Source organism: Bubalus kerabau, chromosome 12, assembly GCF_029407905.1.
Source record: "Bubalus kerabau isolate K-KA32 ecotype Philippines breed swamp buffalo chromosome 12, PCC_UOA_SB_1v2, whole genome shotgun sequence".
In the NCBI taxonomy this organism is placed as follows: domain Eukaryota; kingdom Metazoa; phylum Chordata; class Mammalia; order Artiodactyla; family Bovidae; genus Bubalus; species Bubalus kerabau.
In genome coordinates, this window is record NC_073635.1 from 77,119,273 (window position 1) to 77,141,912 (window position 22,640).

General features: G+C 39.2%; 1 protein-coding gene across 4 annotated transcripts in view; it reads left to right on the forward strand.

Annotated features, from left to right (window-relative positions):
- The window catches only part of DNAJC3 (DnaJ heat shock protein family (Hsp40) member C3), an 82,801-nt gene that overhangs the window by 55,126 nt on the left and 5,035 nt on the right, over window positions 1-22,640 (forward strand). For all 4 annotated transcript variants that reach the window (XM_055542864.1, XM_055542861.1, XM_055542863.1 and 1 more), the window contains exons 5-9: window positions 8,545-8,697; window positions 10,922-11,103; window positions 11,542-11,661; window positions 16,529-16,634; window positions 16,719-16,839. In XM_055542864.1, coding sequence (XP_055398839.1) covers window positions 8,545-8,697; window positions 10,922-11,103; window positions 11,542-11,661; window positions 16,529-16,634; window positions 16,719-16,839 — 682 coding nt within the window. The remainder of the gene's footprint in view (window positions 1-8,544; window positions 8,698-10,921; window positions 11,104-11,541; window positions 11,662-16,528; window positions 16,635-16,718; window positions 16,840-22,640) is intronic.

Here is a 22,640-nt window from a genome sequence, read left to right on the forward strand (position 1 = left end):
AAACATAATAATTAGTTTCCTTCTTTTTAATAAGTGCTTAAACTTAGAGTTCTTTTTCCAGTTACAAAGACTGGAGTAGCCTTTTAGAAATAACACACTTTAGAATAAAGCTTTAGCACAAATTAGTCCTTACCAGGCATTGGATGTATCCTTTCAGCAGTGTGGATGTATCTTGAGTTAATGTCTTTTCTGTCATCAATATTAAAACCTCTCAGGAATGAGAAGGGGACTTTCATGAAACTTCACACTTGTAATTGTTCTCTGACAGTCACACTTCTGCTAATGTGTTCTTAAAACTGCCCTTGCTGCTATTGTCACAGGGTTCTTCCATGAGAATGTATACCTGTATTGAATGATCTTTCCTTTTTAATTGAAATCTTTATTGAGAGAATTATAGATTCCCATGCAGTTGTAGTCAGTAGTACAGAGAGATCCTGTGTACCCTTTACTCAGTAACCAGTTTTCCCCAATGTTAATATCTTAGGAAACTATTGTATGATATTGTATCCAGGATATTGATGTTGACACAGTCTACCAGTATCTTGACTGTGTTAATGGATACAGGGAAGTGTATAGAATTAAATACACAGAGATAAATGAATATTCATTTCTTAGATTTTTGTGCATTGATTTTGTATCCTGCAACTTTACCAAATTCATTAATCAGCACCAGTAGTTTTCTGGTGGCCTCTTTAGGATTTTCTGTATATAGTATCTTATTTTCCAACTTGGATTCCTTTTATTTCTTTTTCTTCTCTGATTGCTGTGGCTAGGACTTCCAAAACTATGTTGAATAAAAGTGGTTAGAGTGGGCATCCTTGTCTTGCCCCAAATCTTACAGAAAATGCTTTCAGCTTTTCACTGTTGAGTATGATGTTAGCTGTGGATTTGTCAGATATGGCCTTTATTATGCTGAGTTATATTCCCTCTATGCCTAAAGCCGGGGTCCAGCCCTGGCTGATCCAGGGTATTCGAAGGAGAGACGGCATCGGCGATTTATTTAAATATTAATTAGAGATATAAAGAGTAATAGCATGAGGATAGCTCAGTAGGAAAATTCCGTGGAGAAAAGAGGCTGAGTAGCTTGGTTTACACGGAAAATCAATATAACCTGTGACACCAGGTTAGCTCTGACCACAGAGGCTGCAGGTGCCCTCTCGAATAGCGGAAGGTGCCCCACCTTAGACACCTTCTTGAGTGGGTCTTAGAAGCCCAGGCAAATAAATAGTCGCAGAGGACCTCCGTGCTCCAGATGGAGACTCAGCCGGAATGTGAAAAGAAAGAATGACATGGGGAGACCAAGCTTTGGTGAGCAAGGCCTGTAGCTTTATTTTCTTTTTTTTTTTTTAATTTTATTTTATTTTTAAACTTTACAGTATTGTGTTAGTTTTGCCAAATATCAAAATGAATCTGCCACGGGTATACATGTGTTCCCCATCCTGAACCCTCCTCCCTCCTCCCTCCCCATACCATCCCTCTGGGTCATCCCAGTGCACCAGCCCCAAGCATCCAGTATCGTGCATCAAACCTGGACTGGTGACTCGTTTCATATATGATATTATACATGCTTCAATGCCATTCTCCCAAATCTTCCCACCCTCTCCCTCTCAGTCCATAAGACTGTTCTATACATCAGTGTCTCTTTTGCTGTCTCGTACACAGGGTTATTGTTACCATCTTTCTAAATTCCATATATATGCATTAGTATACTGTATTGGTGTTTTTCTTGCTGGCTTACTTCACTCTGTATAATAGGCTCCAGTTTCATCCACCTCATTAGAACTGATTCAAATGTATTCTTTTTAATGGCTGAGTAATACTCCATTGTGTATATGTACCACAGCTTTCTTATCCATTCATCTGCTGATGGACATCTAGGTTGCTTCCATGTCCTGGCTATTATAAACAGTGCTGCAATGAACATTGGGGTACACGTGTCTCTTTCCCTTCTGGTTTCCTCAGTGTGTATGCCCAGCAGTGGGATTGCTGGATCATAAGGTAGTTTTATTTCCAGTTTTTTAAGGAATCTCCACACTGTTCTCCATAGTGGCTGTACTAGTTTGCATTCCCACCAACAGTGTAAGAGGGTTCCCTTTTCTCCACACCCTCTCCAGTATTTATTGCTTGTAGACTTTTGGATCGCAGCCGTTCTGACTGGCGTGAAATGGTACCTCATAGTGGTTTTGATTTGCATTTCTCTGATAATGAGTGATGTTGAGCATTTTTTCATGTGTTTGTGAGCCATCTGTATGTCTTCTTTGGAGAAATGTCTATTTAGTTCTTTGGCCCATTTTTTGATTGGGTCATTTATTTTTCTGGAGTTGAGCTGCAGGAGTTGCTTGTCCATTTTTGAGATTAGTTGTTTATCAGTTGCTTCATTTGCTATTATTTTCTCCCATTCTGAAGGCTGCCTTTTCACCTTGCTAATAGTTTCCTTTGATGTGCAGAAGCTTTTAAGGTTAATTAGGTCCCATTTGTTTATTTTTGCTTTTATTTCCAATATTCTGGGAGGTGGGTCATAGAGGATCCTGCTGTGATGTATGTCGGAGAGTGTTTTGCCTATGTTCTCCTCGAGGAGTTTTATAGTTTCTGGTCTTACATTTAGATCTTTAATCCACTTTGAGTTTATTTTTGTGTATGGTGTTAGAAAGTGTTCTAGTTTCCTTCTTTTACAAGTGGTTGACCAGTTTTCCCAGCACCACTTGTTAAAGAGATTGTCTTTAATCCATTGTATATTCTTGCCTCCTTTGTCAAAGATAAGGTGTCCATATGTGTGTGGATTTATCTCTGGGCTTTCTATTTTGTTCCATTGATCTATATTTCTGTCTTTGTGCCAGTACCATACTGTCTTGATAACTGTGGCTTTGTAGTAGAGCCTGAAGTCAGGTAGGTTGATTCCTCCAGTTCCATTCTTCTTTCTCAAGATCGCTTTGGCTATTCGAGGTTTTTTGTATTTCCATACAAATTGTGAAATTATTTGTTCTAGCTCTGTGAAGAATGCTGTTTGTAGCTTGATAGGGATTGCATTGAATCTATAGATTGCTTTGGGTAGTATACTCATTTTCACTATATTGATTCTTCCAATCCATGAACATGGTATATTTCTCCATCTGTTAGTGTCCTCTTTGATTTCTTTCACCAGTGTTTTATAGTTTTCTATATATAGGTCTTTAGTTTCTTTAGGTAGATATATTCCTAAGTATTTTATTCTTTCCGTTGCAATGGTGAATGGAATTGTTTCCTTAATTTCTCTTTCTGTTTTCTCATTATTAGTGTATAGGAATGCAAGGGATTTCTGGGTGTTGATTTTATATCCTGCAACTTTACTATAATCATTGATTAGTTCTAGTAATTTTCTGGTGGAGTCTTTAGGGTTTTCTATGTAGAGGATCATGTCATCTGCAAATAGTGAGAGTTTTACTTCTTTTCCAATTTGGATTCCTTTTATTTCTTTTTCTGCTCTGATTGCTGTGGCCAAAACTTCCAAAACTATGTTGAATAGTAATGGTGAAAGTGGGCACCCTTGTCTTGTTCCTGACTTTAGAGGAAATGCTTTCAATTTTTCACCATAGGATAATGTTTGCTGTGGGTTTGTCATATATAGCTTTGATTATGTTGAGGTATGTTCCTTCTATTCCTGCTTTCTGGAGAGTTTTTATCATAAATGGATGTTGAATTTGTCAAAGGCTTTCTCTGCATCTATTGAGATGATCATATGGTTTTTATTTTTCAATTTGTTAATGTGGTGTATTACATTGATTGATTTGCAGATATTGAAGAATCCTTGCATCCCTGGGATAAAGCCCACTTGGTCATGGTGTATGATCTTTTTAATGTGTTGTTGGATTCTGATTGCTAGAATTTTGTAAGGATTTTTGCATCTATGTTCATCAGTGATATTGGCCTGTAGTTTTCTTTTTTTGTGGGATCTTTGTCAGGTTTTGGTATTAGGGTGATGGTGGCCTCATAGAATGAGTTTGGAAGTTTACCTTGCTCTGCAATTTTCTGGAAGAGTTTGAGCAGGATAGGTGTTAGCTCTTCTTTAAATTTTTGGTAGAATTCAGCTGTGAAGCCATCTGGACCTGGGCTTTTGTTTGCTGGAAGGTTTTTTGATTATAGTTTCAATTTCCGTGCTTGTGATGGGTCTGTTAAGATTTTCTATTTCTTCTTGGTCGAGGTTTGGAAAGTTGTACTTTTCTAAGAATTTGTCCATTTCTTCTACGTTGTCCATTTCATTGGCATATAATTGTTGATAGTAGTCTCTTATGATCCTTTGTATTTCTGTGTTGTCTGTTGTGATCTCTCCAGTTTCATTTCTAATTCTATTGATTTGATTTTTCTCCCTTTGTTTCTTGATGAGTCTGGCTAATGGTTTGTCAATTTTATTTATCCTTTCAAAGAACCAGCTTTTGGCTTTGTTGATTTTTGCTATGGTCTCTTTTGTTTCTTTTGCATTTATTTCTGCCCTAATTTTTAAGATTTCTTTCCTTCTACTAATCCTGGGGTTCTTCATTTCTTCCTTTTCTAGTTGCTTTAGGTGTAGAGTTAGGTTATTTATTTGACTTTTTTCTTGTTTCTTGAGGTATGCCTGTATTGCTATGAACTTTCCCCTTAGGACTGCTTTTACAGTGTCCCACAGGTTTTGGGTTGTTGTGTTTTCATTTTCATTCATTTCTATGCGAATTTTGATTTCTTTTTTGATTTCTTCTGTGATTTGTTGGTTATTCAGCAGCGTGTTGTTCAGCCTCCATATGTTGGAATTTTTAATAGTTTTTCTCCTGTAATTGAGCTCTAATCTTACTGCATTGTGGTCAGAAAAGATGCTTGGAATGATTTCAATTTTTTTGAAATCATTTACCAAGGCTAGATTTATGGCCCAGGATGTGATCTATCCTGGAGAAGGTTCCATGTGCACTTGAGAAAAAGGTGAAATTCATTGTTTTGGGATGAAATGTCCTATAGATATCAATTAGGTCTAACTGGTCTATTGTATCGTTTAAAGTTTGTGTTTCCTTGTTAATTTTCTGTTTAGTTGATCTATCCATAGGTGTGAGTGGGGTATTAAAGTCTCCCACTATTATTGTGTTATTGTTAATTTCTCCTTTCCTACTTGTTAGCATTTGTCTTACATATTGCGGTGCTCCTGTGTTGGGTGCATATATATTTATAATTGTCGTATCTTCTTCTTGGATTGATCCTTTGATCATTATGTAGTGACCATCTTTGTCTCTTTTCACAGCCTTTGTTTTAAAGTCTATTTTATCTGATATGAGTATTGCTACTCCTGCTTTCTTTTGGTCCCTATTTGCATGGAAAATCTTTTTCCAGCCCTTCACTTTCTGTAGCTTTATTTTCAACCGGGGCTTTTATACCCTAAGTTACACATAAAGGATAATAGGAGATGTGAAATCATGCAAAGTCAGCAGTCTTTGATCCTTATCGAAACCAGGGTTTCTTTCCTGCAAATTTATTGTATACAAATGGTTTAGGTGATTTACATCATCTTCTGGCCAGAAGGCCTATTAACATTTTATGACTCTTGACAAAGATTTGTCAACCGTAAGACTTACTTTCTCTAAGAGTAATTATTTTAAGGTTTGGCGCCATCCTCTGAAGGTGTTAGATAAAGTTGCATTCCTATAGGGCAGAGGTGCAGTGGGTTTACAACAAAGGAAAGAATTTATTACCTTAAGAGTCTAAAGTTACTAACACCAAGGCCACTACTTATTTTTTCTTCATACCAACTATATTAATTAATACACATTCAAGGATACAATACAGGGGATGTGGAAACTTGGCAGCAAGCATTGGCTCAGCAATGAAATCTTTTACTAGTTTTATTCTGACAGTTTCTAACTCTCTGAGAGGCTCTAAGCTATTTGAATATCTTAAGCTTCCCGTGCCTCTCCAGGCTGGGAGACTGTAAACAATCGTTTGCATAGCTGTAGGAGTTCGGGTAAACTTGTCAGGCGAGTTAGAGAGCTATCTGAGGGGTTTGGATTTAAACACTCCTAATGCCCAGGAACTTTATTAATTGGAGCTGTAAGTTAACTCTTTGTCAGAGAGAGCGAGATGGTGTTGGGGGACGGCCCCCAGTAAAGTCAGAGGTGAGAGCACAAAGCAATGAAGTAGGCAGACTCTGGTTTTTTGGGGGTAAGATGCTCGAGAATATCCAGGGGGACTCCTGAGGCTCGATCCTGCCTTTGCGTATGCTGAGCCTCCTTCCTCATGACCTTTGCCACGGGAGGAGTGCCTCTCGCCGGCTCCTGGCAGCCTACTTTATGAAGAGTTTTTTTTGTAATTATTAATAAATGTTGAGTTTTATCAAAAGCCTTTTTTTGCATCTATTGAGATGATCATATGGCTTTTATTCTTTAATTTGTTAGTGTGGTATATCACATTGATTTGCAGATGTTGAAAAGTCCTTGTATTCCTTGAATAAATCCCACTTAATCATGGTGTATGATCCTTTTAATATGTTGTTGGAGACAGTCTGCTAGTATTTTGTTGAGGATTTTTGCATCTGTGTTCATTATTATTTTTTTCTCTGTAAGATAGTGACCATGGTAAATAAGAAATAAAGTATTGTAAAATAGGTAAAGGTTTGCCTGAAATGTAAAACACCAAAGAAGAGAAGGGATATCAAGAGACATGACAAAAGGAGGGAGGGAAATGCCAGCAGGATTAACATGAGAGGGTAGTTGAGAAGAGTCAGCACCCTTGGGAAAAGAGTTGAAACTCTCCCGAGTTATAAGTTTCAATCTTTAGTTTGTTCCTCAGACTTCTTTCTTAAACCTCTTTGGAGGAATCCTGTCTCTCTCATCCCCGGCTCCCGGCCCTGACGAGGCCCCGATGCCCTGAGCCCTCCTCTTTTCCCGTCCCCACTGTCTGACCATGAAGTGAGGCCAAGTCCTCCACCCTCCCCCTTCCCCTCCCTCACCTGCCAGGGAGGATTATTAAAGCAGAAAAAATAAATCCCAGGGAGGATTGCATGGAGGAGAACAGACTCTACCCTTTGGGAGAGAAGAGATGCAAATCCCATCCAGAAGCGGCAGTTACCAATAAGCATCTACCTTTACCCAGAGCAAAGTGACGGTACACACGCATTTAATACCCCCTCCAGTGTGGTTCATCGGAAGGATTCGGCTACCCCGAGGATGGTAAAACAAAGACAAGCATGCCATGGCCCAGAGCAGAGCAGCCTCCTTCAACTTGGACAGTTTAGTCACGCAGGGAAAACCCACCCCAGAGTGAGCTGAGGTTACCAGTTTGTAGTTAGCTATGAATATTTGGAGTCCTAGCCATTCCTTCAAAAGCCAAAGATTAAAACAACAGAAAAAATATCTGAAGTATCCTCTAAGAAACAAAATGGAGAAATGCAGACCCTTTACCAAGAATTAATATTCTTAAGGTTTCTAATCTGAGTATTCTCTCCTACCAGTTAGCTAGTGGAGGTGTTTTTTAAACATGAGTCCACTAAAAGGGGAAATGGTGTGATTGGAGAATTGAAGGAGAGACATTTCTAGAAATAACCTACTGGCATTTGCCCCTCACCCAAAATGGGAGAGAGCCCATTAACTACAATTTCCATCTTAGTAGAAACACTAGATTTCAGGAGTTAAATATAACTGTAATCTCAAAAAATTTTGTAAAAAATGAGTAGTTTCTTAATGTAGGCACTTTTTTTTCCTGAGCGATTAGGCTTAAGATTTTTCCATCTGGAGGAAGAAACTGTTAAGAGTGACTGCTAGAGGCCCGGCTGGGGGCAGGAATGAGCTGTAAGCAGACACAGGGATCTTACTGAGGTGGCAGAAACAGTCTAAAACTGTGGCAATGGTTGCATGCTTCATAAGTTTGTTAAAAATCATAAAATTGCACATTCAAAATGAGTGAATTTTATGGCATATAAACTATACCTTGGTGAAGTTGTCTTAAAAAAAAGAGATACAAACCTCCTAAAACCACTTCATAGGCCTTTTAATAAGCTGTTACTCTCTTATTTTTCTCTGTAAAGTCTTTCTTATTGTGCCTCAACCCCTCTGGCATCAGATCTTTTCTTATATACCTCTAAAACACTGCCCTTCCCTTCAGTTTCCCTATGCCTTTCAGTATTGTGGTACAATTATTTTATACTTAAAAAATAAATCCTTAAGAAACGTAACTAGAAACCAGAACACATGAAGCTCGAGCGTTTCTGCAGAGCCGTACATCAGAGCGTGAGCGCGGCGCGTCCCCTCGTTCTCTCCCTTTTCACAGTCCTGAATCCATGTGCTTCCTGGAAAGTTGTGGTGCCCCAGTCTTCTGACTCCAGCTCCACTGCCCGCTCTCGTCATCACGTGGGTGGGAATAAAGATGCCTTGGCTGCTGCTTCCCACAGTGATCAGCACCCGGGGCTAGTTGTGGGGGAGGCTGGGTGTGCCCGTGTTTCCCTACTGATCCTCCAGTAAACTCGAATGTTCGGAAAGTTCAGATCATTGTGTATGATTGTTAGTATGAAAAAAAACCAAAAAAAGCCCTGTTTAGTTTAACTTCTTATTGTTACAGCTCAAGTCAAATCCAAGTGAAAATGAAGAGAAGGAAGCTCAGTCCCAGCTTGTCAAATCTGATGAAATGCAGCGTCTGCGCTCACAAGCACTGGATGCCTTTGAGAGCTCAGATTTTACTGCTGCTATAACCTTCCTTGATAAGATTTTAGAGGTAAGTTTCTTTGCTCTTGCAGCCGACAAGCCTGACAGTTACTGCATTTTCCTGTGAGGTATGTTTATATGCTTTGACATGTTATATACCACAAAAATCCTAGGTAGCATAAAATCAGATCAACTCTGGGGTTTTCCACTCTTAATTGAAAGGTGGCGTTTATACAGAACAGAAGTTGGGCCTGAAATTTTCAGTAAAAATACTGAAGGTGTGATGGAGTGGGACTTGCGTATTTTTATACATCGTTTGCTTTGCTGTGTTTGTTTGCTATTGCATTTTTTGTGGGGTGGGGCAAGAAAACTCTAGAGGTTAGATAATGGGATAAAAGATAAAAGTTGGTTGCAGAAAAAGGAGAAATGATGTTTGGGAGGAAAGATGACTGTTTAGAGTGAGAAGTTTTTAGTGAAGAAGGCAATTGAAGAGTTGATAGGATTCAGAGGGTTCTAGATACAGAAATCTACATCTGCCTCAGCAAGGACTTAATGACAGGGTGTGAGGGTGTCAGAAGGAGGTCTAATAACGTATTCAAATGGAAGCGATCATAACTCATACTTATCATTTTCACAATGCTTTGTACAGTCTCATTTTATCTTGGTGATAAACTCGTTATGTGTGTAGAATGTCCACTTTCTGATAGTTTTATAGAGGAAATCATGTGAAGTGCAATTTCCAGTGGAAATTCCAGTGAAATTCACAGTTTACTAGATTATTTTGTTAATGCTTTATTAAGAAAACATAAAGTTATGATTTTTACCTTCTAGTAATTATCCGTCTTGACCTGGCTCATTGTCCATGGTGTTTAATTTATGTACAATGTCGATTTTGATATCTTCACATGAAAAGTTGACATGACTTTAAAACAGCTCTACGAAATATGTAAAGACACTTACATGGGTCTTATTGGTGGTGAGCTTTTGGATGTATATTTGGAAGAATAATGGTGGTTTACTAAACATTGCCAACTTTTTGATAAAATGGAAATTGGGATACTTCAGCCTTCTCACATTTTTTTCTCTCTTTTATTTTTGTGATATGAGGATTTAATTTCAAGGAGGTAACATTTTATAAGAGTTCATTTAATTTAGTTACTAGTAGAATAAAAATTGTGAACTTAGAACCTAGATTATATTTTTTTGAGACTAGAAATTAGAATTGTTGATTAAGTATAAAAATCCAATTAGATAATATTCTCTTCAAAATAAAAAATGCTTCACTGGAAACCACTTTCTAATAATAAATGCCCTGTTTTCTTATTGTCAGTGTTTTAGAATTATATAATTGAAAGGGGTTTGGAAAAGGGCCTTGTTAGTGTGTGTATATATATACACATGCACACTCCTTACCCCACTGGAATATATTTAAGACATGTTTCGGGACTTCCCTGGTGGTCCAGTGGCTAAGAATCCACTTGCCAGTGTAGGGGACGTGGGTTCAATCCCTGGTCTGGGAAGATTCCACACGCCCTGGGGCAACTAAGCAGTTGTGCCGCAAACACTGAGTCTGAGCTCCGGAGTCCATGAGCTGCAGCTGCTGGAGCCTGCGCACCCTTAAGCCTGTGCTCCAGGGCAAGAGAAGCCACTGCACGGAGGAGCCCCCTCACCACACCTAGAGAGGAGCCCCCTCACCACACCTAGAGAGGAGCCCCCTCACCACACCTAGAGAGGCGCCCCCTCACCACAACTAGAGAGGAGCCCCCTCACCACAACTAGAGAGGAGCCCCCTCACCACACCTAGAGAGGCGCCCCCTCACCACACTAGAGAGGCGCCCCCTCACCACACTAGAGAGGAGCCCCCTCACCACACCTAGAGAGGCGCCCCCTCACCACACCTAGAGAGGAGCCCCCTCACCACACCTAGAGAGGAGCCCCCTCACCACACCTAGAGAGGAGCCCCCTCACCACACCTAGAGAGGCGCCCCCTCACCACACCTAGAGAGGAGCCTCTGCTCGCCACAGCTAGAGAAAGCCTGTGTGCAGCAACGAAGACCAGTACAGACCACCCCCCACAACAAAAAAAAGTCTTTGGAGAAATTACTTTATCACATCTCATTATTTTTGTCACATTTAAATTGTATCAGACTTTTTAACATTTCTTACAATATAGAAGTCATCACAGTAATTGAGGATGTTCTATGTTGATAAATGTGTAGATAAGGTATGTGCGGGGCAGGGATGAATGTACGTAATTTACTGTCTCTTTAAGTCTAGTTCTTTTGTTTCTCAAGGTTTGTGTTTGGGATGCAGAACTTCGAGAACTTCGAGCTGAATGTTTTATAAAAGAAGGGGAACCTAGGAAAGCGATAAGTGACTTAAAAGCTTCATCAAAATTGAAAAATGATAATACTGAGGCATTTTATAAAATCAGCATACTGCACTATGAACTAGGAGACCATGAACTGTCTCTCAGGTTAGTTCTAGTAACGTGCACATCTCAGCATCTTTTTAGTGTTTGCTGTAAACGGGATACTCCCATTTTCTTTTTAACTTGAATAAAATTAGGGTTAGGGCTTTTTTCATATCTATGATTTTGTGTTATTTCTAAGTTATTTTGCTTTTACATAGTCATTTTCATGAAGTATACTCTGTAAGGTAAATAGGAGGGCTATTACTTTGCAGAAGCAAAATAGAGTGTTTAATATATTATCTCTACTTGAGTCATTTTGAACTTGAATTAATTTATGTGTGTGCCTAATACAATGCCATATGTAAAAGTGTATGATAAATTATTAAGTCAGTGTTAACAGATAAAAAAATACCTTTTGTTGTAATTTCTGTATCTACTATGGAAAACCATTTATTAATTATTTTGACATGCAGTATTTTCCTTCTTTAAATACGTGAACAGTGAAGTTCGTGAATGTCTTAAACTTGACCAGGATCATAAAAGGTGTTTTGCACACTATAAACAAGTAAAGAAACTGAATAAGCTGATTGAGTCAGCTGAAGAGCTCATCAAAGAAGGCAGGTAAGGCTGTGCTGTGTGGAGGCCTCCACTTGCCCTCTGATGTCTGGTCATGGGCACAGAAGAACTGAACTACTTAACTTTTTCACTCCTGGAGGGTGGAGGATCTTAGATGGCATTGGGGCTTAACAAAACTATCACACTCTTACACTTTTTGAACAGGGCAGAATACAGATGATGCTAACTGCATAGTATTCTTTTCAGCAGATTTATTTATATTTTGCCAACTATTTATTGAATTTCTCCTATGTCAGGTACTGACCACATACTGGACAGGGAGGGAGGTTATAAATGAACATGACTATAGTTTTTGGTCTAAGCTTATAGTGTGGGAGACAGGCATATAAACTGAGTATTAAAAGGTACTATATTAATATATCTAGAGTGATGGTGATGTATACAGAGTATGCGGATATTTTCTCTCAGTATAGGATTCAGGGTTAATAGTTCTTTTCTTACAACATCTGAAAAATATTGTATAATTTCTTTCTGGCTTCCGTGGGTCCTGATGAGAAATCCATTGTCCTTCTAATTGTTTTTTTTCTTCTAAAGATAAGGTGTCATTTTCCTTGGACTGGTGTTAAGATTATTTCCTTATCTTTAGTTTTCAGAAGTTTAATTATGATATATCTCGGCATGGATTTCTGTGTGTTTATACTGTTTGGAGTATCCTTAGCTTCTTGGATATGTATGTTTATGTCTCTTGTCAAACTTGGCAAGTTTCCAGCCATTATTTCTGGGAATCCCTTTTCAGCCCAGCCCTCTCTCTGTTTTCCGTCTAGGACTCTGACTGACATAAATATTTAGTTCAGTTCAGTTCAGTCGCTCAGTCGTGTCCGACACTTTGCGAGCCCATGAACCGCAGTACGCCAGGCCTCCCTGTCCATCACCAACTCCCAGAGTTCACTCAAACCCATGTCCATTGAGTCGGGGATGCCATCCAACCATCTCATCCTCTGTTGTCGCCTTCTCCTCCTGCCCTCAATCTTTCCCAGCATCAGGGTCTTTTCAAATGAGTCAGCTCTTTGCATCAGGTGGCTAAAGTATTGGCATTTCAGCTTCAACATCAGTCCTATCAATGAACACACAGGACTGATCTCCCTTAGGATGGACTGGTTGGATCTCTTTGCAGTCCAGGGGACTCTCAAGAGTCTTCTCCAACACCACAGTTCAAAAGCATCAATTCTTTGGCGCTCAGCTTTCTTCACAGTCCAACTCTCACATCCATACATGACCATAGGAAAAACCATAGCCTTGACTAGATGGACCTTTGTTGACAAAGTAATGTCTCTGCTTTTGAATATGCTGTCTAGGTTGGTCATAACTTTCCTTCCAAGGAGTAAATGTCTTTTAATTTCATGGCTGCAGTTACCACGTGCAGTGATTTTGGAGCCCAGAAAAATAAAGTCAGCCACTGTTTCCATTGTTTCTCCATCTATCTGCCATGAAGTGATGGGACCAGATGCCCTGATCTTCATTTTCTGAATGTTGAGCTTTAAGCCAACTTTTTCACTCTCCTCTTTCACTTTCATCAAGAGGCTTTTTAGTTCTTCTTCACTTTCTGCCATAAGGGTGGTGTCATCTGCATATCTGAGGTTATTGATATTTTTCCCGGCAATCTTGATTCCAGCTTGTGCTTCCTCCAGCCCAGCATTTCTCATGATGTACTCTGCATATAAGTTAAATAAGCAGGGTGACAGTATACAGCCTTGACGTACTCCTTTTCCTATTTGGAACCAGTCTGTTGTTCCATGTCCAGTTCTAACTGTTGTTTCTGACCTACATACAGGTTTCTCAAGAGGCAGGTCAAGTGGTCTGGTATTCCCATCTCTTTCAGAATTTTCCACAGTTTATTGTGATCCACACAGTCAAAGGCTTTGGCATAGTCAATAAAGCAGAAGTAGATGTTTTTCTGGAACTCTCTTGCTTTTTCGATGATCCAGTGAAGAGTTGGACACGACTGAGCAACTTCCTTTTCACTTTTCACTTTCATGCATTGGAGAAGGAAATGGCAACCCACTTCAGTGTTCTTGCCTGGAGAATCCCAGGGACGGGGGAGCCTGGTGGGCTGCCGTCTATGGGGTCGCAGGGGGTCAGACATGACTGAGGTGATTTAGCAGCAGCAGCAGCAGCGAATGTTGGCAATTTGATGTCTGGTTCCTCTGCCTTTTCTAAAACCAGTTTGAACTTCTGGAAGTTCATGGTTCACGTATTGCTGAAGCCTGGTTTGGAGACTTTAAGCATCACCTTAGTAGCATGTGAGATGAGTGCGATTGTGCGGTAGTTTGAGCATTCTTTGGCATTGCCTTTCTTTGGGATTGGAATGAAAAGTGACTTTTTCCAGTCCTGTGGCCACTGCTGAATTTTCCAAATTTGCTGGCATATTGAGTGCAACACTTGCACAGCATCATCTTTCAGGATTTGAAGTAGCTCAACTGGAATTCCATCACTTCCACTAGCTTTGTTTGTAGTAATGCTTCCTAAGGCCCATTTGACTTCACATTCCAGGATGTCTGGCTCTAGGTGAGTGATCACGCCATCGTCATTATCTGGGTCGTGAAGATCTTTTTTGTACAGTTCTTCTGTGTATTCTTGCCACTGCTTCTTAATATCTTCTGCTTCTGTTAGGTCCGTACCATTTCTGTCCTTTATTGAGCCCATCTTTGTATGAAATGTTCCCTTGGTATCTCTAGTTTTCTTGAAGTGATCTCTAGTCTTTCCTATTCTATTGTTTTCCTCCATTTCTTTGCATTGATTGCTAAGGAAGGCTTTCTTATCTCTTCTTGCTATTCTTTGGAACTCTGCATTCAAATGAGTATATCTTTCCTTTTCTCCTTTGCTTTTCGCTTCCCTTCTTTTCACAGCTATTTGTAAGGCCTCCTCAGACAACCATTTTGCCTTTTTGCATTTCTTTTTCTTGGGGATGGTCTTGATTCCTGTTTCATGTATAATGTCACGAACCTCTGTCCATAGTTCATCAGGCATTCTGTATCAGATCCAGTCCCTTAAATCTATTTCTCACTTCCATAAATATTAGATTTTTTTTTTAGTTTTAGCCCCACAGTCCCTGCGGCTCTATTCATTTTTCTTTTTCATTTTCTCTGTTGTTCAGATTTAGTTATTTCTGTTGTTTGAATTCACTGACCCTTTCTCAGTCCTCTGCATTCTGCTGTTAAGCACATGCAGTGAGCTCTTTATTTCGGTTTTTATACTTTTCAGTTCTAAAAATTCTATCTGGAATTTTTATATCTTCTATTTCTTTGCTGAGACTTTCCATTTCTTTGCCTGAGGCATTGTATTTTTCCATTTGCTTTAAGCCTGCTTGTTAATTGCTGCTTTTTTTGTGTGTGTGTGGCTACTTTAAAATCTTTGTCATAATTCTAACATCTCTGTCCTCTTGGTGTTGTTTGGAGATCCTGTTTCTTGGTATGATGATTAGTTTTTAATTGAAATTGGATATTTTCATTTATAAGATTCTGGTTTTTGATTCTTCTATTTTGGGTGGCTTTTTCTGACATTGTCTCTGTAATGTGAGCATCGGGCTGGAGGGTGGGCACCTCCTCGTTAACTGGAAGATGAAGGCAGACGTTTTGCACTCGGTCTTTGTTGCTGCTCGAGCTGTGGGATTCTCCTACTAGTGCTTGGTGTAGGTGAGAGTTTGGGGGACTCAGTTCTGATCAGGGCTGAAAGTTCTGGCACCCAACTTGATGTTCTCCAACACCACCTTGGTTGGGATGTGGACACACCTCATTAGAGGCTCCCCAAAGTCTTAGCTCTCCAGTTGACCTGCTGATGTTGGTGGGGGTTGGGACCATAATTTTCTTACCTGAGTCTTCTCCGACTAAAACAGTATAATGTCCAGGGTGTTTACACGGGTGTCTAGCTCGAGGAGTTGGGGAAAATATCTCTACCCCACCTTCCCAGAGGTTTTTTTTTTAAGTGAAGCACATTATTTTCTAACTGAACTTTCTTTTTGATGCAAAAATAGTTTATTATGATATCATTTATATAAAAAATAGATACTATTTGTAATTGAACTTTTAATTTCTAATATTAGTTTCATGTGTAGTTTTAAGAGATAAAGTGAGGCCTCACACACACTGTAGTTTCCCACCATCTTAGAAATCTACAAAACAGCATCCCAACTAGGATTTTGACATTGATGGCTAGCTTTTGCTTTAAGTGTTATCTTTAAACCTGTATTTTAATAAAGCAGCATTTAAATGTGAAGATTGTAGCACTTTTGGAAAAATCTGCCACAGCAGCATGTAGATATATCTTATAGTTTGTTGTTACTGAGGAAAGTAACACTGCATAACATGACTAGTATTTTTCACCAGTTTAAAAAAATTCTGAAGTAGCTTTTATTGTTCTTAGAAAGCTAGTAAAGTTGGGGGTTTCTTCTGCAAGAAATTACCTTGTACTCAGTTATGAATATTGATATTTATTATATAAAATAACATGAAATGGGTTCTGTGATTTTATAAAACATGTAGTAACCACGTGTGTAAAACCTGATCTCTGTTTTCCTCAAGGTGCTTTGTGGTAGTCTGACTTTAACAGTGTTTTCCTCAGCTTCAAAATCAGGAACCTTTTTCTATAAAGAATCCATCATTTGATTTGATCAGTTAGTACTCAGAACGGGTGCTTTCATTTATGCATATCCTTTTTCTGTGGTCACATGTTTCAGCTCTTACTTGCAGAGAGAACCCTCGTTGCTACTGTAGATTACAAGGTAGAAGGAGTCTTTGAGGGCATGTGCTCATTCAGGTTACTTGATGAAGCAACATATAGTGATGAGCAGAGGGTCCTTTTCTTTAGCTCTGGAAATAGAATTCAGTTTACTCATCATGATTTGCTCATTTAATAGGTACACAGATGCAATCAGCAAATATGAATCTGTCATGAAAACAGAGCCAGGTGTTCATGAATATACAGTTCGTTCAAAAGAAAGGATTTGCCACTGCTTTTCTAAGGTAAATTGCTGACTCATTTCCAGAATTGTAAAACTTGACATATAGGATAACAACCATAAGTTCTTTTCTCATGTTTACCTTTAGGATGAGAAGCCTGTTGAAGCTATTCGAGTATGTTCAGAAGTTTTACAGGTGGAACCTGATAATGTGAATGCTCTGAAAGACCGAGCAGAGGCCTATTTAATAGAAGAAATGTATGATGAAGGTAAATCTTTAAGGAATTTGATATGCAGTACCTCAAGTTGATGTATGTGCAGTTACTCTGTTTAACATCCCTTTGTTTAGAACAAGTTTACCTGGAGATGTTGGCGATTTTAGAAAAATGGCAGAGAACCTAAATATCATTTTCTTAGTAAATCATTCTTTCTTGGTGGAACATGAGAGGTATACCATGTAAGGAAAGAGTTCTGCTGTTGAATCCAGTACACTGGAATATAAAAATAAAAATTTTAGCTTGCTTTATTGTAGACAAGTTAGATAAAATGAATAACAAAATAGAAAACTCAAATTACAGATCTCATATCATCCAGAGGTAATCACTGCTCACTTTGGATTTATATCTTTCAGACTTTTATCTATGCATATATATGAGTGTGTATTTTATGCTTATATATGTATTTTTGCATATACATGTTAGACATACAGCAGACATATATGTGATATATATGCCCAAATATAAAATGACCCTCTATGATCCCTAGAAAGTGTGAAAGTGTTAGTCACTCAGTTGCTCAGTTGTGTCCGAGTCTTTGTGCCTCCATGGACTGTAGCCGCCAGGCTCCTCTGTCCATGGAATTCTCCAGGTAAGAATACTGGAGTGGGTTGCCATTCCCTTCTCCAGGAGAGCTTCCCAATCCAGGGGTTGAACCTGGGTCTCCCGCATTGCAAGCTGTTAGTAAATGTCAGGACTGCTGCTTATCCAACTTTGTTCAAGTAGCAGAGAAAGTTTCCTGCTAGATGTTGTAAGCACCTTGAATAAAAGCAGTGCTCTATTTTTGGAGAATAACTCAGGCCAATACAGTAGTCGTACAGAATCCTTTCATATATATTGTTTTGTGACCTTTTTCATGTGACATTATACTATGAACATCTAAATGAGATGATTTTAAAAGAAGTGAGCCTTATAGCCCTTAATGACAAGTTTTGGTTTCAAATCAAGTAAAGCATTTAAGATCGAAAACAGTAAGGGTATGTTTCTGGGGAAACTTGATTTGTGGTACTCTGGTTTTTCCCTCTAATAATTGCTGCATATTTATTTAATGAAATGTGCAGTTATTTTAAGCATAGTAAGAATGCATTACAGCAATGATAAAACTGTACTAAGAAAGAGATAACTGAACTTATAATTAAGAAAGATTCGTGGTACTCATTTTTAAGGCAAACTGGTCGTTTACTTTCTTCCTGCTTTCTTCAATTTAAAAAGAATCTTCTAAGTGGTTTCCTGGGAGTGATGACAACTCGAGGTACACCGTGGAACATTTCTATGGTATAGTCCTTGAGGTCTGATTGAGGCTTGAAATGTATGTGAGCAAAATGTATGTGAGCAAGATTTTCAGATTCAGAAGAATGTGTCAGTAAGGCAAGTGATTCACACAGATGCCTTTAGCCTGCTTGCTCTTTCCACTCTTGGGCTCCCAGAAGGCTGTATTCTAGGAATTTGCATTCCAGTTAGTTACTGGAATGCTTCATCAACGTGTGCTTTTCTTCTCTGTATGTAAACCTTGAGCTCTAAATGTGAAATTAGTGAAGCTGCACAAGCTTTTAAGCTTAGCTGTTAAGATAAGTAAAAGGTTCAATTTTGTAGGCTGCTACATATAAGTTGAAACATGCCTTTGTATCTCGAATGTTAAACCCACTTATTTTTTAGAGATATTTGACAGCTCGATTCCTGAAGAAAAAGATGTTTGATAATAATTTAATAGATCTATCTTTGAAGTCTTTTTCCTTATATGAAGTCTTTCTATATTTTGTTTGCTGGTTTTACCTAGTGGATGTGAAGTGATAACTAGTGGTTTTAACTTAACTTTTCCTAATTATTAGTGAGTGATGTTGAGCACCTTTTCATATGCTTGTTGGCCAGTTTTATGCCTTTGGAGTGTACCATTTATTTTTGCAGTGTTATTTCCATCAAGTAACTTAGCCCGTAATATCTTACTTTCCTTATATGTACAGTAAGAATGTGAACGGTACATATTGCATAGGACTCTTGTGACAGAGAAAGAACATGAGAGGGTAGGTGAGGAGTCAGCAGACTTGAGCAGAGAGTAAAAAACTTCATTCCATTTAACCCTCTTTGAAACTCTCCTGAGTTACAAGACAAAGAAGATGGTGCTCAGAAAGTGATGCTTAATGCAGTGCTTCTAGTAAATGGTTTCCACTGTACTTATTTTTAGAGTAGTTGTTGGTAACTTGCATTGACTTTGCTATATAAATGGTACTTAATGGGATAGCTTGCTTCTAGCTCTGACCTATGGTGGTTTAGTTGCTCAGCTGTGGTCTACTCTTTGTGACCCCATGAACTGTAGCCCACCAGGCTCCTCTGTCCATGGGATTTCCTAGGCAAGAATACTAGAGTGGGTTGCCATTTCCTTCTCCAGGGGAGCTTCCTCCCAGGGATTGACACTGCATCTCTTGAGTCTCCTTCTTGCCAGGCAGACTGTTTACAACTGCCTAGGTGTGACCTGTGATTGCTGTGCTAACTCCATCTGACATGGCTGTTACTTTAGTGTTACTAATAATATCTATAATTCTGAGAACAGGAGCCAGGTAACACTTTTTCTGGGTGAAGGGCCAGCCTGACAAAATTGTGGAAAAGATATATTTTATGTTTGACATCCTATCATGTCCTGTAACCAGATTCCTATGCTTTCTCGCCTATTCTTGAACTCTACCTAGTGACGCTAAGTCTGCCCTATTCCGTGAAAGTATTCTGTGTTAAAAGATCATACCTTCATTTTCTTAGAGTGGTATAAAGTTGGTGTTTCTTCTTTAAGTTTAGAATTCACCAGTGAAACCATCTTAGGTTCCAGAGTTTTCTTAGCACGAACATTTTTGATGATGAATTCAGTTTATCAGTATAGGGTTTCTTGTATTTTCTATTTTCTCATTTTAGTTTTTGTAAGTTGTGTGCATCAGTGAATTCGTCCATTTCACCTACATTGCTCCTTTTGGTTGTATCACATTTTTAATGCTTTCTTACTATTCTTTTAATGTCTGTAAGGTCTGAAGTGATAATTTGTTCATTTCTAATAGTGACAATTTGCTTTTTTTCCCCTCTTGATCAGTGTAGTTTGGTCAAATTTGTTGGTCTTCTGAAGGAACTGACTTATGGATTGGTTAATGTTTTCTATGACTTTTCTTTGTATTTCATTGATTTCTTTCTTTCCTTTGACTTCCTTTGGACTTATTTTTTGCTTGTCCTGCTTCTTAACTTTAAACTGTCATTGATTTTAGGCCTCTTTTCTTTTTAAATATAAGTATTTAAAACTGCACTTCTCACATTTATTTTCATTGTCATTTGATTTGAAATATATTCTAACTTTCCTTCTAACTACTTTGATGCATGTATTATTTAGATATTTTGTCTAATTTTAAAATATTTCAGTTTCCTAAGCACCTTTTTACATCAGTCAGTTCAGTTGCTCAGTCGTGTCTGATTCTTTCTGACCCCAAGCCTGCAAAATACCAGGCTTCCCTGCCCATTACCAACTCCCGAAGCTTGCTCAGATTCATGTCCCATCAAGTCGGTGATGCCATCCAACCATCTCATCTTCTGTCATCCCCTTCTCTTCCTGCCTCCAATCTTTCCCAGCATCAGAGTCTTTCCAATGAATCAGTTCTGCACATTAGGTGGCCAAAGTATTGGAGCTTCAGCTTCAGTATCAGTCCTTCCAATGAATATTCAGTACTGATTTCCTTTAGGATGGACTGGTTGGATCTCCTTGCTGTCCAAGGGACTCTCAAGAGTCTTTTCCAACACCACAGTTCAAAGGCATCAATTCTTCAGCACTCAGCTTTCTTTATAGTCCAACTCTCACATCCATACATGGCTACTGGAAAAACCATAGCTTTGACTAGATGGACCTTTGTCAGCAAAGTAATGTCTCTGCTTTTTAATATGCTGTCTAGGTTGGTCATACCTTTTCTTCCAAGGAACAAGCATCTTTTAATTTCATGGCTGCAGTCACCATCTTCAGTGATTTTGGAGCCTAAGAAAATAAAGTCTATCACTGTTTCCATTTTTTCCCCCATCTATTTGCCATGAAGTGATGGGACCGGATGCCATGATCTTAGTTTTCTTAATGTTGAGTTTTAAGCCAGCTGTTTCACTCTCCTCTTTCACTTTCATCAAGAGGCTCTTTAGTTCCTCTTCACTTCCTGCCATAAGGGTGGTGTCATCTGTGTATCTGAGGTTATTGATATTTCTTCTGACAATCTTGATTCCAGCTTGTGCTTCATCCAGCCTGGCATTTTGCATGATGTATTCTGCATATAAGTTAAATAAGCAGGATGACAATATACAACCTTATTATATATTTCTATTTTAATTCTGTTGTGCTTAGAGAACATACTTATGAATTCTTTCCTTTTAAATTTATTTAGGTGTATCTCCTTTTGAATTTATGTAGACTTGTTTTATAGCCCATTGTAGGATCTATCTTGCTGAACATTCTATGTGCACTTGAAAATGTGTATCCTGCAATTTCTGGGTGTAATGTTTATTTTTCCCATCAGTTGCTGAGAGGGAACTTTAATTACCTGGTGTGGAAATTGCAAACTTTCCTATCTTCCCCTTTAATATTGTCCATTTTTTCCTTTATGCAATTGCTACACTGCTGTTAGCAGCCTGCATATTTATGACTGTTAAACTCTCCTGATGATACCCTCTCCCTGTCCTTCTATCAATTCCAGAAGGGAGTATTGCAGTTTTCTTGGTAAAGGATGCAGGTTGTTGCTCTCTTCTGGAAGAGACCATACTCACAGGAAGTGAATTTTGCTGGCATTTTCTGGGTTCTTTCCCTTAGGGCTTTCTGTTTGCTTCCTCCTCTTACCCTGGACTCATGGCTGATACTAGCTAATTTTAGCAGCCCTTGAACAGTCTCCTTGCACTGTTGTGCTGAAAATGGTGTGTGCCCTCCTGTTCCCGTCATTTCCCTTTCCCCGACCATCTACCTTGTTTTATATGATATCTGGGAGGTGCTCCTTGGGGCATATTACACTGGAGGTTGGATACACTGTTTAAAAAGACCCCTGAGGTCGCTGTTTTGAGAATAGACTCTAGGCAAGTAAGGGGGCAGCTGGGAACCTTGTGAACACCTTATGAAGGTATTAAAGCTGTCAGGTGTATTAATGCTGGACTGCGTCACGGTGGCAAGTGTGGAAATGGTGAGAAATAGTTAAATCCTGGATATATTTTGAAGGGAAGCTGATTTACAACTTAATACTGGGTTTATGGAGTGTGAGAAGGGAGCCATTTGCAGCTGTGTGTATTGTGCACATCTCTCTTTTGAATGCTCCTCTGTGTTGGGGAGCTCACGCTGGCTCGAAGTGGGCAGGACCTGTTTACAGACAGACTCCCTGTCGTGCTCGTCATTTTGCCCAGTTGCCAGAATAAGCAGGACTTGACACATTTATCGGTGGAGCCCGTTGGTGTGGAACTGCCTTTCTGGTGTTTATTCCAGGCCTGTTGTGGAGGCCTTTGGTGTCCGGGGGGCCCAGCAGCCACGTCGGGGGCCTTCCACATGCCGTCTGGCACTCTGCAGAGACTGGTTCTTGGACCTGGCTTGGGGTTAATGCTGCAGCCAGCTGCTCCACATACAGGCGGAGAGGCTGCCCAGCCAGTACTTAAGCCACGTCATGAAGTAACCTGATGATTGCCTTAGAGCTCCTCCTGCTTGCTAAATTCAGAATCCTTGGCCAAAGCAAACAGCTTCCAAAATCTTCTAGGGCCTCTTTCAGTGTGTGTTTGGATTGCAGTTGTTAGGCTTACTCATTAATCCGATCCTA